The following is a 26,104-nucleotide window of genomic DNA, read 5'->3' on the forward strand; positions in this document are numbered from 1 at the left end:
TGTAGAATTTCCAGAAATGGATTCTTGGTGATTTCTTGAGGAATTTCCCTGAGATGCTTTTTAAACAGTATTAAAGGAGTTCCCACCGACGCTGGACTCTTATCGGCTGCTTTTTGGAAAGCCACCGTCCTCCATTAAAAAAAAAAAAATAAAAACAATTTGTAAATAAAATATTCATTTTCTAATGAAAGAAGTGAAGACGTCTGCACTTTGATGTTTTTCTGTCTACGACACCGCTTTGACACATTTAATCACGAGATCAAAAAGCTTTTTTAATATCATGACAGACATTTCAGTGGAGTGTCCAGAAACTTTTGACCGGTGGTGCATACGCAACATTGTAAATGTAAAGTTGCGGGTACGCTCTCCACCCACCAGCTGTTGTGACGTGCCTAATATTAAAAGAGGTGTCTAATATTATCCCCTCACATGACCCGTCTATTTTGAAGGTGAAGCCGGTCTGGAGCACATGCTGGAAAACAAGGTAGTGCACAGAGACCACGCCACACACGAAGCCCGGGTTTTTAAATATAAAAATAGTTTATAAACCATGCAGGTCGGGTACAGACTCGCCAGGACACAACTCCTTAAACACCCCCGAACAAATCTACTAAAATAAAGCCTTACTACAAGAATCAAAAACAAAACAAAAAAAAAACTATTATTACAATAATACACTGTAGTCTAGTCTGTGGGTTTACATTAGTTATATACATGTGGTTTTCCCATAACCAAAAAAAAAAATCAAATAAATATTTCAGATGTCTATGAATATATGTTTGAGAATACAATGATAAATAACACGCCATGTGCTAGGTTCAAAAACAGTAAGGGCATGCAGATACCTCACTTTACAGCAATCTCACGAGAGCCGTGAAGTGTATTTCCCCATCAGCCCCCTGAGTTTGGGCCCCTTTAGTAAAGTTGCAATGATGTATCTGTTTAAAAAATAATAATAATAATAATAAATCAAACTTTACAAATATATTGCACACTTTTACACAATAAAACATTTGGACACAGCGCAAGATGTTCCGTATGGCGCTCCCGTCGATGAACGTTCAGCAGATAAAACCACATACACGTGCATACGTACGTCTCGGACGTGGCAAGCGTGTCATCGCAGTGCGCGGTGGAAACGTTATTGCTGTACGAGTGTTTACGTTACGTTCGGGTTCTCACGGAAAGCCTTACCGATGCCTGTGTGGAAGGATTTCTGCCCGTCAGTCTTACGTGCAATGGCACTCGGAGCATCGGCACGGCGTACACGTTATACGCAGGGCGCTCGAATCGAATCGAGTCTCCTTGTGAGTTTGTGTACGGAGAAAAAAGAAAAAAAAAGAAAAGAAAAGAAAAGAAAATACTGCTTATGATTACACGAGTATGCACAATGCACATCACCCCATACTGGACAGGTCCAGCTCTTCTGAAATAGTTTGTGTGTTTATTTATTATTTTAAAACAAACACACACGCCCCCCCCAAAAAAAAAAAAAAAAGCTTACAAGATGATTCAAAAAAAAATTGAAAAACACAACTGGTTCAATCCTACTGAAATCCTCAATCCCACACGTGCTGAATAAATAACAGTCTCCATCTCCGAAGCGTTGCACCGTCTCACATCCGAAAAAACAAAAACAACAACAACAAAAAAAACCAATTTCTGTTTACGGAGCTCAGCCTTCCACATACCCAGCGGCCGTTAAACAACATGGCTCAAAGTGCAGTTCTAAAACATTCCTAGAGATGGAGTGACGCAGTTATTATGCCAACGGTGTCAAGCCCTCGAATTAGATCCAGCCTGGAAAATAACTTAGGATTAAAAATGTCAAATCAAATCAGACGGTTGTGTTTGGACCGGGTACTGCCCATACTGAGGCACGTGTAGTTGTGTGTTCGTTTCGTTTCGCTCCCCCCCTCCCTCCCTCGCTCACTCACTCGCTCGCTCCCTCCTCCCTCGCGCTCTCTCTCCAAAAGCACCCTTTTCACAGAATTCCCTCAATAATGCCCTCCCACCCTGGAGGTGTGTCCGTGTGGAGATGCGCTACGTGTGGTGGACCTCGTGGAACATCAGCTCGCGTGGGATCTGTGTCTCGGGGCCGTAGATCTTGCAGGCCCGTCGTTCAAACGCCGAAACCATCTGCTTCACGACTTCGTCGAAGAACACGGTGGCCAACTGAGAGTGGAGCAGGGAGCGGAACTCGAAGGAAATCTGTCGGGGTAGGGTATAAAGAAAGAAAGAAAGAAAGAAAGAAAGAAAGAAAGAAAGAGAGATGACGTGGGCTGATGATAAACACCTCGGGAAATTAAATGCAATGCCTGAAATGATTGAAAACTTGTCAAAGTGTAAAACTTTATTTAAACAATACAAGTATATACACTACCAGTCACAAGTTTAGACACACTTATTTATTTTCCCACATTTTATAATAATAATTATAATAACAGTAAGAGATTCAGTAGAACAGGTAAATGCTTTAAAACACAACACAAGGAAAACCAAGTTGCATCAACAGGTAAATATGCTGCATACCTTTACACAAGGGATTCGCTTCTCAGGTTGTTTGACAAAACGAGACAGACACGTACGAATCTTTTCGTGTTACTTACAGCAAAGTCCAGGGTGCAGGTACGGGGGTAGCCAGGTAAGCCAGGACTGAAGCGCCACACCGTCTCCAGGTGATTAAACAGTTTACCGTCTGAACACGAAGCCTTGTGGACAAAACAGGAAATGTAACGCCAGAAAAATGTGCCTTGCTCATGAAGTTAACCAAGATGTTCATGTAAATGCCTACCTTCACCAAATGGGGGCGCACTGTAGTAACAAGAGACGTGTAATTCTCCACCACAGGAGGAAAGCCCACTGATAGCTTGGCCTTACAGAAACCAGACCGCCGGAACACTACGTCCGAGCGCTTGCACCAGGGTACAAAGTGAAGATAGTCTTCGACCTTGGACACCACTTCATACATCTCTTGCATGGAATACCTGAAAGCAGATGGAGGAATAGAAAGACTGGAATGAGCGCAACCGTGTACACGACACGCAGAAACCACGCGAGAAATGTCCGAGGCGTCTCGTCAGGACGCAGAAAACGTCGACTGGGAAAATGGGCAGAGTGGCCATGAGTCATGTCCGTTTACAACCGTTTCTCTTTTGGATTTCTCCCCAGATTTTCTCCCTAATTTAGTCATGGCCAAGTCCCACTCTCCAGTTTACGTCTCCCCCATCGCATGACCGACATCACGTGAAGCCAGCCAGCGGCGTCTCTGGACTGCTGCTCATGCTTAAAGAGAGTCTCAATTAAAATCAGTACAAGAGTAGAAATTAAAGTAATTATATTACTAAAGTAATATAATATTCCTTAGCAAGGGTTTTCTTAAAATGCTGCTTCCTTAAAATCTTTCCACAGAAGTTCTCAAGCTTCAGAGAAACAGCCCTAGTTCCTGGTGTTTTTATGTAAACTACAAGGGTAAAGGAATGTGCAATGTGATACTGCAAGGCCGGTGCCAAGATGTCTGTACCTGGAGAGAACTGCTCTCTGGGAAAACAAAAGGATTCTTACCATAATTAACATTTGAACTCTCTTCCAGGGAATTACAGTCTTCATTCTAGATAACATCACGCTGAGTGGAGACTGGAAGATCACGCCTCACTATTGTTCTCCTACATTACTCCCCTCTCTCCCCCTCTCTCTCTCTCCCCCTCCCCCTCTAACTCACCCAAGGCCTATAAGTATTAGATAGTATGTTTAATGTGAATAAGAAGTTGACTACACGTTTAATATCATTCAAAAGGTCTCAACGAGTCTGGAAAAACAGTCTCATTCCCTCAGCAGCAGTTCAAACCACCAATAAGAAAGATATCGCATGCAGTTAAAAGTAGGGATCGACCGATGATCGGTTTCACCGATATTTCCCCTGATATTTAAGTGTATTTCAATAATCGGATATCGCTTTTGTAATATCGGCTCCACCGGTAAATGGTGCCATCTTGTGGTCATTTTGAGAATTGCATGTGGGACCACCACTGCATAACTGCATCTGTTTGCTTTTTTTTTTTGTTTATGTGTTGGAATTATTTTTGTGTGCTTTATTTGTTTGACCTGTTTGTTTACCTCAAAGCTTTAAAAAAAACAAACAAACAAAAAAAAACAAACAAACAAACAAACAAACAAACAAAAAACACTACACATTAGTAACAGTGCACTTTATTATTATTTTTTTGCACCCTTTCAGACTCCTCTATTTTATTGGTGTATAAATAAGAGTGGTTTTGTTTTGAATGCAAGGAGGAAGTGAAACTAACAAAACCGTTATAAATAAAATGGTTTGTCCGGTTCAGTATTATCACCGTGTCAAAAACAGAAGTAAAACAATAAATAAATATCGGTTCTCATGCACATAAACTTGCAAATAATTGGTATCTGTATCGGTTATTTAAAAAAAAATTTTTTTTATCAATATCCATTGATCTCTAGTTGAAAACGTCCCTCCCCGGGTCCCATACAAAGTCACCTCCTGTATGTAAAGATCCTTCCACGGACATCGAAGACCCACTCACTCAATCACAAATGCCAACTGACCCCCTGAATAGTGCACCCAAACTCCAATTATAACCACAAACAGCAGCATTTAGTGGACCTACAGAGTACTTGGGTATTCAGGGCAGAGCTGGCGAAAGATTTGGGGAATCTGAAGACAGATCTCCCACTAGTTTCCTTTCCCCAGGTAAACATCTCGAATTCTCTTCTGTGTGTTTTACGTGATGTTTGTACATTATTGATTACTTCTTGTTTTCTTTTGAATTGGATTAAGAATTATTATTGAAAGTGATCTACCCTGAAATTACAGTCTCTAGCAGATTAAAAGGGAATTTGCCTTCAGTACAACATCGTGTTGATTGACCGATCTAAATAGGATATACTGTAATATTACCCTATTTACGTGTGGTAAACCACGGCGTGATTACACTAAGCTACTGTTATAGAGAAGTAACACTGGTCGACTTGTTCAGACCGTAGCGGTCATGACCTCTGACTAGACATAATGTTATTCTAATTAAGTGTGTACAGATCTACGGGGACTAAAGGAAGTACTTTTTAGAAGAGAAGAAGAAGAGAAAAGAAAAAAAAAAAAAGAGCAAACAAAGCTGGAAACATTTCAGTCACGGCTTAGGTGACACCTCACCCGATGATGCGTCTCTCGGAGTACTCTTTCCTCTTGTTAAAGGAATCGGTGAGGTTGAAGAAGCTTCTGGTGGAACTGAGGGCAGGACGGCCAGACACGGTCCGCAAGAAAGGAGACACCCTGGTCATCAGAATCCCACACGATGACAGATATCTATACGCAAAATAGACAACGCAGCCGGTGATGAGAAACGCGTCGTAATGCTTTTCACACAGTAACGACAACCGTACAATCATCATCATCACCACCACATTGATTTTTCCTGATCTCAGCAGGACTAGAGGTACTTTAGAGACGCGACGATGTCATCATCATCATCAATCGGCCGAGTCGACATCGTTCTTTGTTTAGACGGATTGGATTATTGACACGATCCTGGAATTTTCTGTTGATCAAAGCAGTTTGCAGAGATAACCTCTTCTAGAGAACATCAGGCTTAATCAATGAAAAACAAGCTTACACGACACTCTTAGAAGCTTATCGATATCCAGGAGATATCCACGACTCACTTTCTCCAGCTCTACGTTTACTACCGAGAGATCGGACTATGGAAATCGGCCCCTCGGCCTCGGCTAAAGAGAACGTGACTTCATGACCTATAGGATAAACTGACCAAGCAGGTTACAATCAGGACAGATCAGCTGTAAATAAAACGAGACATAGCATTACTGTAGAGGAATCTACAGGGCGTCCCAACAGTCTCCATACACAGAGGAAATTAATCATTCGTTAGCAAACTGCCTCATAAGATTCTCCACACTTTGTTCATGTTATATTTTATGTTGTTTTTTTGTACCCCCCCCTCCAGATAGCCTTTAAGAACACCTTTGACAAAGGAAGAACGTATTGAAATCGTTCTCGTGGCCGGATCGGGAAACATCTCCTTGCTCCTTCTTTTCTGCCCAATGATCTCCTTCCTGAACAACCCACCCCCGAACGTTCAGCTGGATGAACCGTGATACGTCTCCTGAAAGGGGTATTGTCTTCCTCTCACAGCCTCTAACGCTTTCCATCTCTATAACCGTTCCCCAGAGCTACCTGACGCTTAGCTGCTAACTCCTTAATCACTTCGGCCTGTTGCTCTGGACTGCGATCTCAACCCTTATAGTTAATCGAGTCGCCTTTGGGTTAACGAAAAACACCGCCACAAACACTGCACCTCTATGCTTAGCCTGAGGCGAACAGCTTTTACGGCCTTTGTACCCGGTACGTCAGAATATTTCCATGTCCTCCTCCTGTTGCGTGCTGCACCAAGGTGTACCGCAAAGGCAACCAGTACGTTTACACGGACGACGATAATCCAATGTTAACCCGATTAAGAAACTTAACATGTAAACAGTGATTACTGACGACCTTAATCCGACTAAAGTCATACTCGAAGTAAACACAGATGGAACAGACGTAACGACGTGCGCTGTTAATCGCTCTACAACACGTAAAACCTGAACATGAAAGGAATGTTCTAAAAGCCACTCATGTAAACACCTTAATCAGAATAATATACGTCTTATTCAGAATACGGTCGATAATTAGATTATTACTGTCCGGGTAAACGTCGTCACTGTAGGAGGTATAGTTCATCTAATCCACCCGATCATTTAATCTCGGACACAGAGATGACTACATGCTGCTTTGATGCAACAAGCTGATCAAATATAAACAGGACACAGAAAAGCCGTTTATAATGCGCTCTGTAAGACATTAAGAAGTTCTTTAACGATATAGTTGTTAAACTGCTCTTTACTGACATGCCTAAATATCTGCAATAGTCTGCTATTATTATATAAGGATGACTGTAACGGATTGGAATTTTGTTATGAGTCATAATGCCCATGTGATCAGGAGGCATTAGTAATAATAATAATAAATAATAATAATAGTAATAATAATAATAATAATAATAATAATAATGACCTGACGTCTATTTGTCCTACGAGTTTTAAGTCACAGACAAAAGCAGGGAGGGATGAAGCAGGTCATAAACACCACTTGTCAAATATCTAAATCTACATCAGGAATTCGGTGAAGCCGTTCTGCCGTCAAACTAAAGAAAAACCGTTTCTATTAACTTAAGTTTCTATTATCGGAAAAAGGATAAAAGTGTAAGCCAGTTTCACACGGTGTTAATGTGTTCACTAACAACAGTAAAGTTACACACGAAGCACAAGCAATGTTTATCCATCTACTCTCCACTGTCGCTATTCTCCCAACGCGCTCATACTGCGATTTCACCTCACTGCTGAACCCGACCGACTTCACACGGTTTTACAAAACACATGCATGTGATACTCTCTGGTGCCCCAACAAATAAACTAAACGTGTTCGCATATCTGGAGACACTACCGGTCAGAAGTTTGTGGACGCCCGACTGAAACGTTTCTCACGATATTTAAAAACCTTTCGATCTGAAGGTGTGTGATTAAATGTTTGAAATCGGCGTCGTAGGCAAAAATATAATCGTGCCGACGTCTTCGTTTCTTTCATTAGAAAACGAACAGTTTATTTACAGAAGTTATTTTTCCGAGCGGAATATTCCGGAAAGCAGCCGATAAGAGTCCGGCGTCGGTGTGAACTCCTTTAATACCGTTTAAAAGGCATCTCAGGGAAATTCCTCAAGAAATCGGGTGAGAAAACGCCAAGAATACATTTCGGGAAATCCTAGGCGAAAAATTTAGCATTTTTTATCACAACATAATCCCCATAGTGCCATTTGTTTTACTCCAGAGTTTTCATGACTTTATTACAATTCTTCTAAAAGTTCTGACAGATTGTATTCTATTATAATAATAATAATAATAATAATAATAATAATAATAATAATAATTCTAAATCCTCTTTGTGGACGTGAAGTTTCCCCGCACCCTCGTCTCGCCCGGGTCCTTTTTGCCATCGCACACAAAAGTCTGTCAGCAAACACGCGAGATGTTCTCATTTACTCGCCGTGTTCACACACTGCCTAAAACAAATCGCTTAACACCTCTTTAATACATCTTCAAATCACAGGACGCTGTTAACTTTTTTTCTTCAGTCCTAAAAATACAGGGTCTGAAACATCAGGAGCCAACAGGAATGTGTCAAAGTGAACATCTGTAAAAACACGATACGGAGGCTGAGAAAACACGTAAAGCATAAGTATGTTTATAATTCGTTCGCCTCACAACACCAGGGTTGGGGGTTCGATTCCTGCCGTGGCCCTGCGTGCGCGGGTTTCCTCCGGGTACTCCGGTTACCTCCCTGAGTCCAAACACATGCATGGTAGGCTGGTTGTCATTTCCAAATTGTCCAGTGTGTGAATGTGTGTGCCACGAGTTCCCTGGGATAGGATAAGCGGTATAGAAAATGGATGGATGGATGTTATAAATATTAAACCCAAAATGAAGTATAAGTAGTCTCACTCAACGGTTCTTTCATTCCTTTTCCCCTGGCTCATTGTATCACGCTGTTCATACACAAGTTTGTGCTCCACCACACGGAAGTGCGTATACACAGATGTAGTGAGTGACAGCCTATAACTACATCCATGTTTTTAATATTTAGTGGGTATTATGTAGATCTGATCCGAAACGGACGCTCGAACCGTATCGCATCAAGGATCGACGCGGATCGACTACTGGAAGGGTTTTAACCATTTTAACAAGCGCGTGTCGTCATGACGACAATCGTCTCGCTTGCTAAACCTAGATATGAAGCTCACGGCCAGGCACGATGGGAAAGCGTCCGTGCTAGAGGACATGTCCTGGTCAGCACTGCTCCTGTGTAGTAGGTACACCGTGTCCCGGCAGCTGATAAGAAAAGGCAGCTCGATCTATATATACACAGTTAGAGACCAGGAAGTCTCAGGTGTCACCTGGCATGACGTCACTCCCTCGCGTTACGTCAGACGCTGAGGTTTAAACGAAAGCTTTAAATGCTTGAATGAAGCGTTCAAAATGCCGGGCAAATTACACAGCTGTTCAAATTCTCACATCAACCAGAGATATACACACACACACACACACACATACATATATAAAGCCCAAGACCTTACAAGTTCTTAACGAAACAAAAACAAACAAACAAACAAACATACATACATACACTGCAAAAGAACAATAAAAAGTTGTAAGACCAAATGATACGTAAACACTCAAGGACATGAGAGGGGAAAAAACACGTCAAATCTACACGCTTTCTATTTATTTATTTGTTGTTTATATGCAATGCTAATTTTACACAAAGCCTGGTTAAGAGCTGGTCAAAACTACTAACACTAGCCACAGATATGCAGCTAGTTTCTCTCCAGCGCGTATAAGGAAGTTAATTCTAATTATATATTATATATAGCTGACTTGTTTACAAGTTTAACCACGAGCCAAACTAAACAAAACAACAATTGTTGATGTGATTTGGGTAAAGTTATCTGGCTCGCTTCCATGATCAAATAGTTCGCTGTATAACTAGCTAATGCTAGCTAATTAGCTGTAAGCAGCTACAATGCGTTAAAGTGCGGAAATGTGTACAGTTTCCGGTAATGTGTTACCTGACGCCATTCCTGCCCGGTGTTTCTCGAGTAGCTGTGAACGGTAACTGTTTAATACACTCGGCTACCGCTCTCCGTAAACACCGGGAGCCTCTCGCCATCTTCACTTCAGCTATTTCTTTCTTCACCTTTCCCCCTTAGCGAACTACACTTCTTTCTCTTTTTTTTTTTTTTCCAACAGCAGAGCCCGCCCCCTTTTAGGTGGTCTCGCCCAGTAATACTCACAATGCTATTGGATGGAACGAGCGTGTAGGTCGCTGCTTATTGGTTGAACGTTCTGCACGTCACGCCGCCCCTTCTGAGTATGTAAATATACCGCGATGACGTATGCAGAAATGTCACGGGATGTGAGATAGAGTTGCCCAGGCTGGGCGACCCAAAGCGCATATCTAGCAAAGGTTAGAGTTAAATCTGTTGAGGACGCAGTGAAAGTTAATGAAATGAGGACAAAATATAAAAGGCACTACATGAACATGAAAGTCGGACGTACATACTACGTTATTTAGCAGCAGATTTGTACTCAACGTGTAAATACTTCACCTTTCTTTCTTTCTTTGACCCTCATATTATGTTGGGGGGGGGGGGGTTATGGGTCAAAATGACTTCCAGAGGTTAAATTTTCCCACACAAAAACAGCTTCAAAGAGTAGACCTTTATTATGGCTTGTCCGAGACAAAGCCGTAATAAGAAGAAATCTTTGCATGTAAATTCATGACCCTAAATGAGGAAAGTCAAAACATTTCAAAGAGAAAAAGAGAGATTAACCAGTATTCCAGACATCTCAAGTGTGGAAATGGGTCAGATTGACCCCCATGACATAATAGGAGGGTTAAACCAGTCACTGTACTCAGTCTGTATGTATGATGTTTAACTATAAACAGACGTTTCCTGTGTGCAGTGAACTAACTGCATGTTTCCTTCTGTTCTGGTACCACTATTTACTATCTGAATTGTGGAATTTGAGTCGATGAGGTCTGTAAGAAGCACCATTCCGCAATTATACTCTATACACATGAAAATAAACAGCTTTGCATTCGAATGACACTGTACACACTCTGACTTGAACACTAACAATGATATTTTAATATGATACATTTTGTACATTTTGTCAGACAGCTAGGGTTAGATTTGCAGATCTGATATAGTCGCAAATTAAAGCCGCAAATGACTTTGAAACCGTGCTGCCATTAAGAATATGTATGACTTTTAACACTGTTGTGCAGCCTATTCGGTGTGTGCTTTGGTATGCAAACTGTTGTTATTTACCATGACCGACCCAGGGCGTTCGCACATTCGCCTCACACCTCCAGGGTCGGGGGTTCGATTCCTGCCGCTGCTCTGTGTGTGCGGAGTTTGCATGTTCTCCCCGTGCAGCGGGGGTTTCCTCTAGGGACTCCGGTTTCCTCCCCCAGTCCAAAGACATGGATGGTAGGCTGATTAGCATGTCCAAAGTGTCCGTAGTGTATGAATGGGTGTGTGAGTGTGTATGTGATTGTGCCCTGTGATGGATTGGCACCCTGTCCAGGGTGTACCCCGCCTTGTGCCCTGATGCTCTCCTTCTGTTGAGCCACACACGATTTTATGGAGATACTAGAGATCCTGATCCTCTCTGTTCTCCGGACCTGCCTGATCCGTTTCGGATGTCCTACCTCTGGATGGAGCTCTCATCTACTCCAATTCCAGATTGTTGGGACTACGGCTGCTTCTAAGGCCAAACAGACTTCATATAAATCCATAATGAACTTTTTCACACTATCTGTTGTTACCCAGATGAGGACGGGTTCCCTTCTGAGTCGGGTTCCTCTCAAGGTTTCTTCCTCTTAACATCTTAGGGAGTTTTTCCTTGCCACCGTCACCACTCAGTGGCTTGCTCAGTTGGGATAAATTCGCACCTTTAATATCTATATACCGTGTTGATATTTCTGTAAAGCTGCTGTGAGACAATGTCTCTTGTAAAAAGCACTATACAAATAAAATTGAATTGAATTGAATTGAATTGATGCTCCCTTGGATAGGCTCCAGGTTCCCCGTGACCCTGTAGGATAAGCAGTATAAAAAATGGATGGGCTGAAAAGGGAAAGGGGTTTAGAGATGACTGCTGCCCTCATACCACTAAGAAGGGTTGACGCCCAGATAGTTGATGTTCTTCATCCAGTAGGTGAGCTCCTCATGTCTTTCATCCCTGACAGATGAACAAATGATGATCAAATCACTTCCGTCCGGTCCAAAGAGTACTGCAGGGCAGGCACCTGGAAAAACATTGAACACTCACGAGAAGTTCAGTCAATTAGTTAATAAAATTAGATGATATGACTTCAACCACAAGGTCATTCTAGCCACCCACACACAAGGCCAACTTGTGAACAAGGTCAGGGATGTGAGTAGGTGTTTTACATTGAGGGTGATGGAATTTTAAGCAGCATACAAGTAGCACGAGCTATGACGTCACATGAATGATAGCCAAATATATATCTTTTTTTCTTCTGTCACCATTTTAAGAGTGGATGTTGAGGCCTATTCGGAGACCGCCATCGGTGCATGCAAACTAGTAGAGACTTTCCAAATGTTGCTAAGGCCTGAGTTGAGCATGACTCAATAGAAAAAGTGATGGGTTAATGGTGGTAACTCAAATCCTTTTCTATGAAGGTGGTATTTACGTATATCAAATGTTGCATCATGTGATCACTTTGTGATTTTGTTCAAGATGTCGTCATGCGTGTGCGTGTGCACAAGAAGATATCCAGGTGATAGATATTCACAACCCCTGGTGATTATTAACTACAGGGTGATATAGAACATAATGTGTTTCCTCAGGATAACATTAAGCCACAAAGTGTTAACTATCTGCTAAGCTTCCCAACATATAGTGAGGGCTGAATTACCGTCAAATTACTGCTGCTTGACTTCATTTATCATATTACTACTAAGCTTGCATTTTACAGACTAACATTAGATCTTCTGTCAGTGCTTCCTTTGTGTATACTGGCAGGAATCCCTAATCCACCTCTGCTTCATTTCTTATAAAAGTTACACAGATAAACAATTATTACAGTTATTCAGATTTTTAGATTCAGTTTATTATTCTGTTTAGAGTTTAGGATTATTGTCTGAATTTCTAATGTCTCTTTCATATACAAGTCAAATACACAGGGTAATAAAGTAATGGCTTTAAGGAGTAAACTACATGTCTAACAGAGTGGGGCAGGGATGACATCAAAACCCGGAACTGAGTTAGAATTGTAGCCCTTCTGGTTCCATCGTCCCGAAGTCAATGGGTTTTTTTTTAATGGGATTTTGGTTAAAAGCCTGAAATAAGGTCTGTGGTGAACACAAGCTCAAAATATTTTCACGTTTTATTCTACGACATAAATACACCAGTAATACCCCACTTGTGATTTTTTAAAAGCTTTTTAAAGCTTTTACGTGTATTGAAAAAAAGGCGGCTGCTTACAAGTTGTTAAATGGGACTACAGATGTTGTCGGGGACATTAAATGTCATCACGCCGAACAGGAAAAAAACATAGGAGATAATCTGGTTCAGATACTCTGTGCACAATCCACCCCCGCTAAAAAAATAAATAAATAATGTGGATGAAGATTCATTCACACAATAAATCTATAAATATTATGGAATTTTTTTTTATCTAGTTTGGAAAAGTTGTTGGATGCTTGGTGATGGTGACTTTGAAGTCGAGCGACAGTGGTGTAGTTTGTTTATAGCATACGGTTAGTTTTTTTTTTCATTTCTGGCGATCGTATTTAGGCTTCAAACTTCATAAAAGTTGTGTTCATGTGTGAAAAATATCTTGATGGACAAAAAACGTGTTGGTATTGTAAAGTTTCGTCGATCACAGTGCTTTTTTTTTGTTTTTTTTTGTTTTTTATTTGCAATAACCCAAAAGCCTATGGGGAAATCCTATTGTTTTTTCCCCCAGTTTAATTTTTTTTTTATTTATTCTTTTATTCAAGTATAAACATTTATGGCATAATTCAACAATCATATATATGTGTTTGTGTTGATACAGCACTTAGAAGAAAGAACAATACAGAACCAAAAGGGGGAAAATAACTTAATAAATAAAATTAGGAGGGGGGTGGGGGGTCTTAGTCTAATAATATAAACAAGTCCAACACGAAAAGAAGTTTCAGGACATTTCTGGCCGATACCCATTTCCTATTGTGTTTTTGTCGATGGAACCAGTGTGATGCTAACTTCCGGTTTCCGGTACAAAATGACGTCATCCCTGCGCCACTACCCAGTGATTTGTGATGTACTCGTTGTTTACGCCCAGATTGTATACTGCGCATGCGTGGTTGTATAACGTAGGAGAATCTGAAGGCCTTCCGGGACTGATCTGCGTACAATCACGTACAGACAAACATGGCGAAGATCGCCAAAACACACGAAGGTGAGTGTATTTTCAAGTTACTGTTAAACCAGTAAAACATAAACGTGTGTGCATATTTATAAGGTTCGATTAATTAATTAATTATTGAATGCGGAGCGCGTGAAGGCTCCGTGTCGCGGCTGAGTGCAGCATGAAGACAAGATGGCGCCTGGCTTTGGCCTTTCGCGTATGGCGCATTTCAAAAACCACATCACATTTCTCACAGATTCTTTAAAATAAATAAGTTACGACTCGTCTCTTGAAAGAACCCATTTTATGTCCCTTGTTAGTCTGCGAAAGAGAAGCGAGAGTAACTCTGTATCTCTGTATCTCTCTTTGTTTGGTGTTAGCTAGCGTGCTAACTAAGATGGCGTCTCAAAATGGCGTCCGCTCACTATAAACAGAGTGCTTGTGAACGTACAGCACTGTGTCTAAACGCTTGTTCCGGCGAGTTTTGAAGCCTCTCAGCTCGCGTATTTTGTGTAAAACGTATTCCTACTAGTATACGAAGCATATAAGTCCAACTAATTTTACTGTTAAATCCCAAAAGCAAGCACGGTATGTTTCATTATGAAGTCGCTTTCCCCGCCACGACAGGTTGCATTGCCTCACAGCTTCTGGGTTTATATCTCTATTCAATATTATTTGTATAGTGTTTTTAACAATGGATATTGGCTCAAAGCAGCTTTGCAGAAACATATAAACACAGGGTACAGATCTTAAATTTGTGAATTTATCCCTAATGAGTGTGACTTTGTTGAGGAAAAATTCTCTAAGATATGAGGAAGAAACCTTGAGAGGAACCGGACTCAATAGGGAACCCGTCCTCATCTGGGTTTATATCTGTGCTGTTTTATTTATGCAGTGCGTATGTTTTTTAAAAAAATTTGATTTTAATGAACGTGTGCTTGTTTGTGGTGTTCAGATATCGAGGCGCAGATCCTGGAGATCCAGGGCATGAAGGCGGCGCTGCAGGAGGAGGGAGATCAGGGTGTCGGCCTGGATTCTACCGGATACTACGACCAAGAGATCTACGGGGGAAGCGACAGTCGTTTTGCCGGATACGTCACATCTATTGCTGCCAATGAGCAGGAGGAGGTAAGTGTCTCACGCAGTCTCTTACACCCATGATGTGATCGGATTTATCCATGTAGTGGCTGGACTTGTGGCGTAAACTTTTTGCTGCTTGTCCAATCTTAGTTTATAAAGTATTTTCACTTCTTGAGTATATTTGGCGTGGGACTGTGCAAGACTGAGACGGTGTCTCTCTCTCTTTTAGGATGATGAGGAGGACTCTTCTACAACTCTGCTTGGTCAGAAGAAACCGGGGTATCATGCTCCGGTGGCGATACTCAATGCCATTCCTCAGTCAGATGAGCAGGTACTTTTATATGCTTTCCTTTCTTCTTCTTGGTGAGCATACCCTCTCGGCGCTTTTTTTTTTCTGTAGCAGCCTGTTTAAAACGTACTGACGGTCAGTTTCTCTTCCTCTACAGTACGATCCTTTTGCCGAGCATCGCCCACAGAAGATCTCCGATCGCGAAGACGAGTACAAGAGGCGCAGGCAAAAGATGATCATCTCCCCTGAGCGTCACGACCCTTTCGCAGACGGTAAATATGCCACCATCATTCGACTCCATAGCCCCCATCTATGTCCATACTGATCAGTGCACTGTTGGTCCAGACGTTCAACACCGCTGGTCCAGATCAGCTGTTTTTCTGTTTAACCCTTCGAACACTACCCAACATTGTGCTCTCCCAGACTTCAAAACAACAACAAAAAAAGATTACACAACCCTTTTCCAGTTATAAACACCTCGTATTTATGAACAAATTGGACAGTTCTCACTGTGAGGGAGATTACAGAGGATTAGAGGTTCTGTGGGAACTGCTCGTTGGGTGGTGTTTTTAAAAAAAAAAAAAAAAAAAAGTCTGTAGACCCAACCAGACAGGTTGCAGGTAGGTGTGCGTGTGTGTCTTCTTCGAAGGGTTAATGGATTATTACGTATACTGAAGTGTTTTAAATAGCCATGCAGGACAGCTATTGAGGCGAAATTGGTCATTACTTGTCAGAAAACCTTCACATCTTTAATTCGCGTACATTTAGGTAGCACCTTAAATAAAAACGGTACGCTGCTGAAAGGAAGAGCTCTCCTATGGAAGTTCTTGGAAGTCAACGTTGTTGTTGATGAGTTATTTAAAACTCTCTGATGATCAAATCAGTGTTTTCTGCCAGACAGCCAAACCGGTGGCGGTTTACTATAATCGCAAGCTTTTTAAATCACCCTTTTTAGACACGTAATTTTTTTTTTTTTTTTTTTAAAAGAGCCTTGTTATTTGTTTAACACCATGAGAGCGTAAAGCGTTTGGTGTTTCTCTCTAGCGTTGTTGCGTATTTAATTCGCCGATAATACTAAACCGCTGCTTGTACAGAGCGTGAAGTAAACTTGTATGCGCTGGTGAATATCTTTGCGTGGAGAAATTGTTCAGTTATACACATAGCCAGGATAGTAAAGGAATTCGGTTGGATAAATCACCTTGCATGTAGCGAATTTCAAGCAGGAACATCCTCTATATAAGTGTTGTGTAAATATATTTCTATTTTATATTTAAAATAGAAATATATCTTAAAGAATCTGTGTACAAACACTCCACAGCCCCATACTAACTGTGCTTAATTTCTCTCCTACAGCAGTACTGCTATGCCAGTCCTGTCTGCACTCTCTTAAGGGTGCAGCACCTCATCCTGTGTAGGTTATGGTGAACAAAGAGAAGAGAGATTTATCAGATTTAGGAATATTATGTGTGGGGGGCCGGGATATGGTTTCAACAACAGCTCTGTTCCCAAAGTTCTGATATAGTAATCATGCAAACCTCCTCCCAACCTCATCCCTCCCCATTTTTGTCATTGCTAATTTATTTTGCCCAACTCATCCTATTTTTATTTACAAAAAAAAAAATTAAGATATCCGAATTTACCTCCTTGAAATGCACGTAGGAGCTTTTTAACACGATTTATTTTTTTTACACCATTCCCCTAATGGTACAAATCTAGCTTTACACTTCATTAATATTGCTTTGTAATTCTAATTAGAGCTGTAGATTTATGAGGTTTGAGTACAGTGAGTGTGATGCAAGGGCATCACAGGTGCTATACTGTTTTGTGTGTGTGTGTGAGAGTACAAACCATTTTCCAAAGTGTTACTAATGGTAAAGAGCAATTTTCTAGGCTTCTTTTCTGCCGGTTGAAGTCTGACTGCAGATGGACCCTTGGCACTGAAAGTGTACGTATTCTGGAGAGCACAGCCCAGGACCCTGCAACAACATTGATGGCTATATCCTCTCCTTATCATAAAGCACTATGTACCTGCCTGTTTTTAAAAACTATGAATGTTAGGAGTGTTTTTAATGTTAGGCTGTTTTTGTTTTTTTGTGATGTCAGAGGACTTTTAAGTAAAAAGATTTCTGTGGAGTAGAAAAATGAGGGTCAGTTGAGTGTTTGCAATGTGAGGAAGTGCTGGTGGTGGTAGCATGTGCCTGGCTAACTGTCTTGCATTTTGTTGGTGCTCTTTTTTTTGCGCAGGGGGCAAAACGCCAGATCCCAAGATGCCTGCCCGGTCGTATATGGATGTGATGAAGGAGCAGCATCTTTCTAAAGAAGAGGTATAGAAAACTTGCTAAACTCTTTAAACCTTGAAGCCCCTCTTTCTTTCTGTTTCTTAGTGAAGCAGCTATAAGCAAATATCAAGAAGGTGTTTTCTTTCTTTTGTGTAGAGAGAAATCAGGCTGCAGATGGCAGAAAAGGCAAAATCAGGTGACCTGAAAGCGGTCAATGGCTCTGCTGCGTCTCAAGCCGCTGCTCCCAAGCGCAAGCGTCGGTGGGACCAGACTGCTGACCAGACCCCAAACACTACTCCAAAGAAAGTGTCCAGCTGGGATCAGGCGGATAGCTCAGTAGAGGTACATCATCTCTAACTTTAACTTTGGGGTAATGATTGGGTCAGTCTTGCCTTTTTTTTCCTTCTTTTTTTTTTTGGAAGAGGTTTTAATCTTAATTTTTTTTCCCTCTTCAGACACCGGGACACACACCCGGACACACGCCTTCAAACAGTCGCTGGGACGAGACGCCCGGTCGTCCCAAGGGTAGCGAGACTCCTGGAGCCACCCCCAGTTCACGCATGTGGGACCCCACGCCCAGCCACACACCTGCCGGCGCCGCAACGCCGGGCCGAGACACCCCCGGGCACGCCACGCCCGGTCACGGCGGTGCCACGTCCAGTGTGCGCAAAAACCGCTGGGACGAGACTCCGAAGACAGAAAGAGGTTCGTAATTAGTCTGAAGACGAATTAAACAGATCAGTAAATAGTTGTGTATCGTCATCTTCTTCTTCTTCTTATTATTATTATTATTATAATGACACAAATTTCCTTCTCTTTTTTCCTCTTTTTTAGAGACACCTGGCCATGGCAGTGGCTGGGCCGAGACCCCTCGTACAGACCGAGGGGATGAGTCTGTCGGAGAGACCCCAACTCCTGGAGCAAGCAAAAGAAAGTCCCGTTGGGATGAGACTCCTGCCAGTCAGATGGGCTCCTCCACTCCGCTGCTCACCCCTGGAAAGACCCCTATTGGCACACCAGCTATGAATATGGCCACGCCCACTCCAGGTACTGGAAAAGTGTGTTTTTGGGCATCTGTAGCGGCACGCACAGGTTTAATATAATATAACAGCTTTTTTTTCTTCCTCTCCTCACTCCTGTAGGGCATCTGATGAGTATGACTCCCGAGCAGCTTCAGGCGTGGCGCTGGGAGAGAGAGATTGACGAGCGGAACCGTCCGCTTACTGATGATGAGCTGGACGCGATGTTTCCGGAAGGCTACAAGGTACGCTGTGGATTTTTTTTCCAAGTTTGTGATAGAAATTGCAAATAGTTAACATGATCGCTAATGGGTTTTTTTTGGTTACTTTACCACCAGGTCCTTCCCCCACCAGCAGGCTATGTGCCCATCCGCACCCCTGCCCGTAAGTTAACCGCCACCCCGACGCCCATCGGCGGCATGACAGGCTTCCACATGCAGACCGAAGACCGAACCACCAAACAGATGAACGACCAGCCGTCCGGCAACCTGCCTTTCCTGAAACCCGATGACATCCAGTACTTCGACAAACTTCTGGTCAGATTCCAGATTATTATACGAAGTTGGGACACTGTGTGAAATGTAAATACACTAACGCTTTCTTTTCCAGCCTTTTGCTCCCCGTCCCAACTATTTTTTTGAGACGTGTCGCAGCCATCTAATTCAAAATTACCTTTTTTTTTTTTTCTTAAAGCGGTACATTTACTCATTTTAAACATTTGATATGTTTTCAACGTTCTATTGTGAGTAACATACAGGTTGATGAGACACACAAATCATTGCTTTCTGTTTTATATTTACATTTCACACAGCGTCCCAACTTTGTTCAACAATTCCGAAAAAGTTTTTTTTTTTTTTTTTTTTTTTGAGGAATACGTGATCATTTTGTCTGTCTTTCAGGTGGAGGTGGACGAGTCCACTCTCAGTCCAGAGGAGCAGAAGGAGCGCAAGATCATGAAGCTGCTCCTGAAAATAAAAAACGGCACCCCTCCCATGAGGAAGGTGTGTAACTAACTTGTACTGAACTGCTCATCTCCTCTTTAACCAGGAACTTCTCTAACCATCTCTGTTCTGCTTTTAGGCTGCTCTCAGGCAAATCACAGACAAGGCCAGGGAATTTGGTGCCGGGCCTCTTTTCAATCAGATTCTACCCCTGCTTATGTCTCCAACCCTTGAAGATCAGGAGCGCCATCTGTTGGTGAAGGTTATCGACCGCATCTTGTACAAACTGGACGACTTGGTTCGACCTTATGTCCACAAAGTGAGTCTTTATATATGTTTAAAGCATCTTATGTCGAATATTTATGGTGTAGGAACCATTCTTTATATATGACCTATATCTCGTTCCTCTAGATCCTTGTCGTGATTGAACCCTTGCTGATTGATGAAGATTACTACGCTAGGGTAGAAGGCAGAGAGATTATCTCTAACTTGGCAAAGGTGAACAAAAATTCCCATGATGCATAACATACTCGTGGTGATTTTACTCGTGGTGATTAAGTGTTTTATTAGGATGTTGAGACATTATTATTATTATTATTATTATTTAAAAACCAGGCTGCTGGTCTGGCCACTATGATCTCCACGATGAGGCCCGACATCGACAACATGGACGAGTACGTGAGAAACACGACCGCTCGTGCCTTTGCTGTCGTGGCGTCCGCTCTGGGTATTCCTTCCCTCCTGCCTTTCCTCAAAGCCGTGTGTAAGAGCAAGAAGTCGTGGCAGGCTCGGCACACGGGCATTAAAATCGTGCAGCAGATCGCCATCCTCATGGGTTGTGCCATCTTGCCTCATCTCCGCAGCTTGGTGGAGATTATCGAACACGGTCAGTATCGTCATCCTGTCAAGTTATCTAGGATCATATACAGTAGGCATGCTGGAGACCAAAACACACCTTTTATGGTTGGCGGGGGTGTGTATTTTAAATCCTTTGTTAACTGACCTGTATATATTTATACTTGCAGGTCTTGTGGATGAGCAGCAGAAGGTGCGAACCATCAGTGCTTTGGCCATCGCTGCTCTTGCAGAGGCTGCCACACCCTACGGTATCGAGTCTTTTGACTCCGTGCTCAAGCCCCTTTGGAAGGGTATCAGACAACACCGAGGCAAGGTGAGCACGATCTCAAAAGGTTTACGAGCAACGATACTTATTACGCTCTGTCAAGGATGAAAACAAACGATTGAAACAAGAGTAAAGGATATTTGCGTTTGTATTTCTTCAGGGTCTGGCTGCTTTCTTAAAAGCCATCGGATACCTGATTCCTCTTATGGATGCCGAGTACGCCAACTACTACACGAGGGAGGTGATGCTTATCCTCATTCGAGAGTTCCAATCTCCAGATGAGGAAATGAAGAAGATTGTCCTGAAGGTTAGGAGAAATAATACTCGTTTATGACGATGGAGCGTCGCTAATATTTTAGTGCATTTCGCATTGTTGAACCTTTTTCGTCACTTTATTATTACTTTTTTCCCCCCGCAGGTGGTGAAGCAGTGCTGTGGAACAGACGGTGTGGAGGCTAACTACATCAAAACCGAGATCCTGCCGCCTTTCTTCAAACACTTCTGGCAGCACCGTATGGCTTTGGACAGACGTAACTATAGACAGGTAGGCTGAAAGTTTCTGAAGGGGTTATCGAATGAACTTGTTCAGCTTTTCCAGCAGTGCCTCATGGCTCTTGTTTATTCACGCTTTGGTGATGGTTTTTTTTTGTTTCCTTTTTTTTTTTCTTCTTCTTCTTCCCCCTCTTTCCTGTAGTTGGTAGACACTACGGTAGAGCTGGCCAACAAAGTCGGTGCAGCAGAAATCATCTCGAGGATCGTGGACGACTTGAAGGATGAAGCTGAGCAGTACAGAAAGATGGTGATGGAGACAATAGAGAAGATCATGGGTAACCTGGGAGCAGCAGACATCGACCACAAACTGGAGGAGCAGCTTATTGATGGCATCTTGTATGCTTTCCAAGAACAGACCACTGAGGTGAGTTACAGAGGGTAGAAATATCTTTTGGTGTTTTTTTTTTTTGTTTTGTTTTTTTTTTTTTTTTTGAACAGCTGGTCTGTATTTGACTCTGTGGTGGATATGGATTTGTTCCACCAGGACTCTGTGATGCTGAACGGTTTCGGAACAGTAGTGAATGCTCTGGGCAAGCGAGTTAAGCCCTACCTGCCTCAGATCTGCGGTACCGTTCTGTGGCGTCTAAACAACAAGTCGGCCAAAGTCCGTCAGCAGGCCGCCGACCTCATTTCTCGCACGGCTGTGGTTATGAAGACCTGTCAAGAGGTGAGCGAGAAATAATTACTTTTACCCCAAAAATCACCGCTTCCTGAACATATTCATGATAAAATCCTGTTCTCTGGCTTAACCCATTATATATCGCTGTCTTATTGTCTTACAGGAGAAGCTCATGGGTCATTTGGGTGTCGTGCTGTACGAGTACCTGGGAGAGGAATACCCTGAAGTTCTTGGAAGCATCCTCGGAGCACTTAAAGCTATCGTTAATGTCATTGGTATGTCATTATCCTGTAGAATTAGCTTGTGGCTTTGGGTTTAGATATGCATATGTGTGTCCTATTTGGCAATTGGTTATAATGAAGTTACTGATTAGGATGCGTAAGTCATTTGGGTACAGACAGCCAAAGAGAGCTGAAAAACAAACCAACCTTTGATCTCAATTCTTCAGACATGGAATCGAGTTGTACTTGTCGCTCTTTTATTCTACGCTTTATTTTTTGCCAGAATAACGAAGACGAATCTCAACACGTTAATATAAAAGCAAAAAATTATTAAAAATAAGGAACAAAATGTGTGTGCATATACACATCGACGTCGCTCTCGGAGTATAGGGTTCATTGGGACTGCGGAACAGTTGTATACTCCTCCTAATATCGATTTTTACCCTTCCTCTCAGGTATGCACAAGATGACGCCTCCGATTAAGGATTTACTTCCTCGACTGACACCGATCCTGAAAAACAGACACGAAAAGGTGCAAGAGAACTGCATCGATCTCGTGGGCAGAATTGCTGACAGGTCGGTGTTGAGTCGTGCCGCTAATAACGTAAAATAAACGTAACACGGAAGTGCCTGTAGTGTAACGGTCAGATTATCGCCTTTGTATGTATATTTGAAGAATTAAAATTGAACTCGAGAATACTTGAACACTTTTTTTTTTTGTACATTAAACCCCAAAACTTCTTTCTTTCTTTGTAGAGGTGCGGAGTACGTGTCTGCCAGGGAGTGGATGCGAATCTGTTTCGAGCTGCTGGAGCTGCTGAAAGCTCACAAGAAGGCGATCCGACGAGCCACGGTCAACACCTTCGGCTACATCGCCAAGGCGATCGGGTAAAAAAAAAAAATTAAAATGATTTATTTCTCGTATTGCATTGCTTCCATTCCATTTCAGCGTGGAAGGAAAACATAACCCTGTTAACCCCCGTCTTCCTCTTGATCTGTCTAGACCTCACGATGTGCTTGCCACGCTGCTTAACAACTTGAAAGTGCAAGAGCGTCAAAACCGAGTCTGTACGACAGTAGCGATCGCCATCGTGGCGGAAACGTGCTCGCCCTTCACCGTACTCCCAGCGCTGATGAACGAGTACCGTGTACCCGAACTGAACGTTCAGAACGGTGTGCTCAAATCCCTCTCCTTCTTATTCGAATATATCGGAGAGATGGGTAAGGACTACATCTATGCCGTGACCCCGTTATTGGAGGACGCTCTGATGGACAGGTGAGATGGTTTATACCCGTAGTGTATTACGGGTGTTTTTATTTGGTTCGCTTATCGCAGTCGACGTAACCTGCGAATATTTTGCCTTCACAGAGACCTTGTGCATAGGCAGACGGCCAGCGCTGTAGTGCAGCACATGTCTCTGGGTGTGTATGGGTTCGGGTGCGAGGACTCCCTCAACCACTTGCTCAACTATGTTTGGCCGAACGTTTTTGAAACGTCGCCGCACGTCATCCAAGCCGTAATGGGAGCCCTCGAGGGACTCCGTGTGGCGATCGGACCGTGTCGGATGTTGCAGTATTGCCTGCAGGTAAGCGCTCGTGAAGAACTTAAAAGGAAGAATTGACTCTTGTGAGACTCAATTAGTCTATTTATATATTAATCTTTCTTCTCTCCTCTTTTCAGGGTTTGTTCCATCCTGCACGGAAAGTCCGTGATGTGTACTGGAAGATTTATAATTCCATCTACATTGGCTCCCAGGATGCTCTGATTGCACATTATCCCCTCGTCTACAACGACGAGAAGAACCCGTTCGTCCGCTACGAGCTGGATTACTTTCTGTGAATATGTTTAAACTCGAGCACTCTGTTTTTCTTTTTTTTTTCTTTTCTTTTCTTTTATTCTTCCAGACATGGTTTATAGTACGTGGTCCATTTTACTTTTAGTTATGTTGGTTTGCAGCTTCATCTGCCACACACATGCTTGGGGTTAGCAAATCTGTTTTAAATTAAAGTACAGACCATTTAAAAAAAAAAAAAAAAAAAATTCAATAAAATAAATGTCTAAAAAAAAAAAAAAAAAAAAAAAGGCAGAAAATGGAACGACGTAATTTTTAACGAAAAATAAAAGCGTAAACGATTGCAGTGAAATGTAGCGGCGGATTTGCCAGGAAATGTTAAACCCTTAGAAGGAAAGTCTTGACAAGTTTCTTACGTGTAATAATTTCTGTGCAATCATCTGTTCTTACTGGATATTGCTTGTTATGGCTGAATAAACTTTGTGTATGAAAACGTTCCCTTTGATGTGGGTTTATATTGTAATTGAATCAGGGATTACACTTAACCAGGGTTTACATGTGTCAAGTAAAAATATTAAGATTTAAATGTTTTCATTTATTAAATTTTGATTCCCTGTAGTTCGTTTGACAGTTGAAGTTTGGCACTGAGTACAGTATTCTAGCTCCAGGGATTTTTCTCTGCAGTAGGTGGGACCGGTTCTGAAGTCGGTCCTCAGCCAGTAACTTTACGCGTTGAAGTCAGAAATATCTGAAGTGGTTTGTCAGACATACAACACCAAAATATCCTGCTGTGTGAAATGGATTTAGACAGCTTCTCGTATTGTTCACTCCAACTGTGGACCTACGGAACGTGTGTGTGTGTGTGTGTGGGGGAGAAAACCACTCGTATTTCATGTTGTATGGACGGTTCGGTGTGCAAAACTAGCAGGAGAAAACGAAAACTTGCGAACGACTCGACGTTAGATATTGGTTCGAGTTGCCAATGAAGGAAGACGAGATTTTCGTGCGAAAATGGGCGTGGGTTCCCTGTGCTTTTTTTTTATGTGCTGTTAAATTAGATTCAAGTTAGACAAATGATCCTTTTTAAAAATGTCATTTTATGTTTTTGTTATGAATAAAAATACCTGTTATTTATAATGTGCTTTTCTTACACTCGAAGCGCTACAAAATGGAATAAACGGAATTTCAAAAGAATAAACACAGAATTACTAACATACAGCAGAAACCACACACAAAACTAATATTAATCAATATTAAAAGACTATCTTTAAATAAATGAGACGTACACTAATATTTATTTTTATTTTTTCTACATTTTATTATAATAATAAAGTCATAAACTCCGGAGCAACACAAACGGACCTATGGGAATTTTAAAAAATCCATCTTTTTAAGAAAATATCTTTTTTGTAAATAAAATGTTCGTTTTCTAGTGAAGGAAACCAATACGTCGGCGCGGTTATATTTTTGGTCTGCGACGCCGATTTCAAACATTTAATCGTACACCTTCGGATCAAAAGCTTTTTTAAGATCGTGAGAAACATTTCAGTCGAGTGTCCACAAACTTTTGACCGGTAGCCTGTATGTATATATCTCCAAATAGGACACACTAATGAACTGAGGTCACATTTAGTCATGCCCGTTCCACTCATAAACACGTGCACAGTTACCCACTACATTCAATTTCATAACGTTTAAACATGCAAAACATTTCCAAACTGTTTAAAATGTTCAGGGTTAACCGTTATTCTACCACAGTGACTAATTTTAATAACCACCGACATATTTCCACCCCGTTATGCTCCACTCTGTTAAACCTATTTCTAGCAGAATGGAATTTACAGCTAACATGTAAATATTCTGGTGACATCAGTGTTATTTTGAATAATAGAATATTTGTATAATATCAAATACATGCTCACCAGCCACTACTAGGTCATTCAAGCAATCAGCCAATTATGCCATAGCAGCTAAATGCAGAAACTCCTGCATACACAGGTCAAGAGCTTCAGCTCATAAGGAAGGCTATGGTAACTCATAACCACTCTTTACAACTGTGGTGAACGGAAAAACATCTCAGAATGCACATGGATGTCGTACCTTAAGGTTGGTGGATGGGCAGA

The 26,104-nt window shown here is 41.9% G+C and overlaps 2 protein-coding genes across 3 annotated transcripts; one reads left to right on the forward strand and one right to left on the reverse strand.

Moving 5' to 3' along the window:
• Positions 1-516: 516 nt before the first annotated feature.
• Positions 517-9,892, reverse strand: coq10b (coenzyme Q10B). Its single transcript, XM_053627708.1, has 5 exons — positions 9,708-9,892; positions 5,189-5,341; positions 2,795-2,987; positions 2,610-2,711; positions 517-2,211 (listed from the first exon to the last, which is right to left on the reverse strand). The coding sequence occupies exons 1-5, from the start codon at positions 9,806-9,808 to the stop codon at positions 2,044-2,046; spliced, it is 717 nt and encodes a 238-aa protein (XP_053483683.1). The 5' UTR covers positions 9,809-9,892; the 3' UTR covers positions 517-2,043.
• A 4,089-nt stretch (positions 9,893-13,981) lies between these two features.
• On the forward strand, positions 13,982-24,479 carry sf3b1 (splicing factor 3b, subunit 1). 2 transcript variants are annotated; one of them, XM_053627703.1, is made up of 25 exons: positions 13,982-14,116; positions 15,021-15,193; positions 15,375-15,476; positions 15,592-15,706; positions 17,679-17,758; positions 17,870-18,055; positions 18,169-18,418; positions 18,548-18,760; positions 18,856-18,977; positions 19,071-19,268; positions 19,632-19,733; positions 19,813-19,992; positions 20,085-20,171; positions 20,289-20,559; positions 20,699-20,844; positions 20,957-21,103; positions 21,215-21,340; positions 21,491-21,712; positions 21,833-22,015; positions 22,131-22,242; positions 22,644-22,764; positions 22,945-23,076; positions 23,192-23,464; positions 23,558-23,774; positions 23,870-24,479. In XM_053627703.1, the coding sequence occupies exons 1-25, from the start codon at positions 14,089-14,091 to the stop codon at positions 24,026-24,028; spliced, it is 3,945 nt and encodes a 1,314-aa protein (XP_053483678.1). In that variant the 5' UTR covers positions 13,982-14,088; the 3' UTR covers positions 24,029-24,479. The 2 variants fall into 2 exon arrangements, with proteins under 2 accessions (XP_053483678.1, XP_053483679.1); XM_053627704.1 differs by lacking the exons at positions 13,982-14,116; positions 15,021-15,193; positions 15,375-15,476; positions 15,592-15,706 and adding an exon at positions 16,878-17,379.
• Positions 24,480-26,104: the final 1,625 nt, after the last annotated feature.

This window comes from Ictalurus furcatus, chromosome 6 (genome assembly GCF_023375685.1).
Source record: "Ictalurus furcatus strain D&B chromosome 6, Billie_1.0, whole genome shotgun sequence".
Classification (NCBI taxonomy): domain Eukaryota; kingdom Metazoa; phylum Chordata; class Actinopteri; order Siluriformes; family Ictaluridae; genus Ictalurus; species Ictalurus furcatus.

Coding starts and splice junctions, on each gene's coding strand:
- coq10b (XM_053627708.1), bottom strand. CDS start 9,808: ATGGCGAGAGGCTCCCGGTGTTTACGGAGAGCGGTAGCCGAGTGTATT. Junction 5,342..9,707: donor CCGGGCAGGAATGGCGTCAG/GTAACACATTAC, acceptor TTTTGCGTATAG/ATATCTGTCATCGTGTGGGA. Junction 2,988..5,188: donor TCCGAGAGACGCATCATCGG/GTGAGGTGTCAC, acceptor ATCTGCTTTCAG/GTATTCCATGCAAGAGATGT.
- sf3b1 (XM_053627703.1), top strand. CDS start 14,089: ATGGCGAAGATCGCCAAAACACACGAAG. Junction 19,993..20,084: donor TTCGACCTTATGTCCACAAA/GTGAGTCTTTAT, acceptor TCGTTCCTCTAG/ATCCTTGTCGTGATTGAACC. Junction 20,845..20,956: donor TCAGACAACACCGAGGCAAG/GTGAGCACGATC, acceptor GTATTTCTTCAG/GGTCTGGCTGCTTTCTTAAA.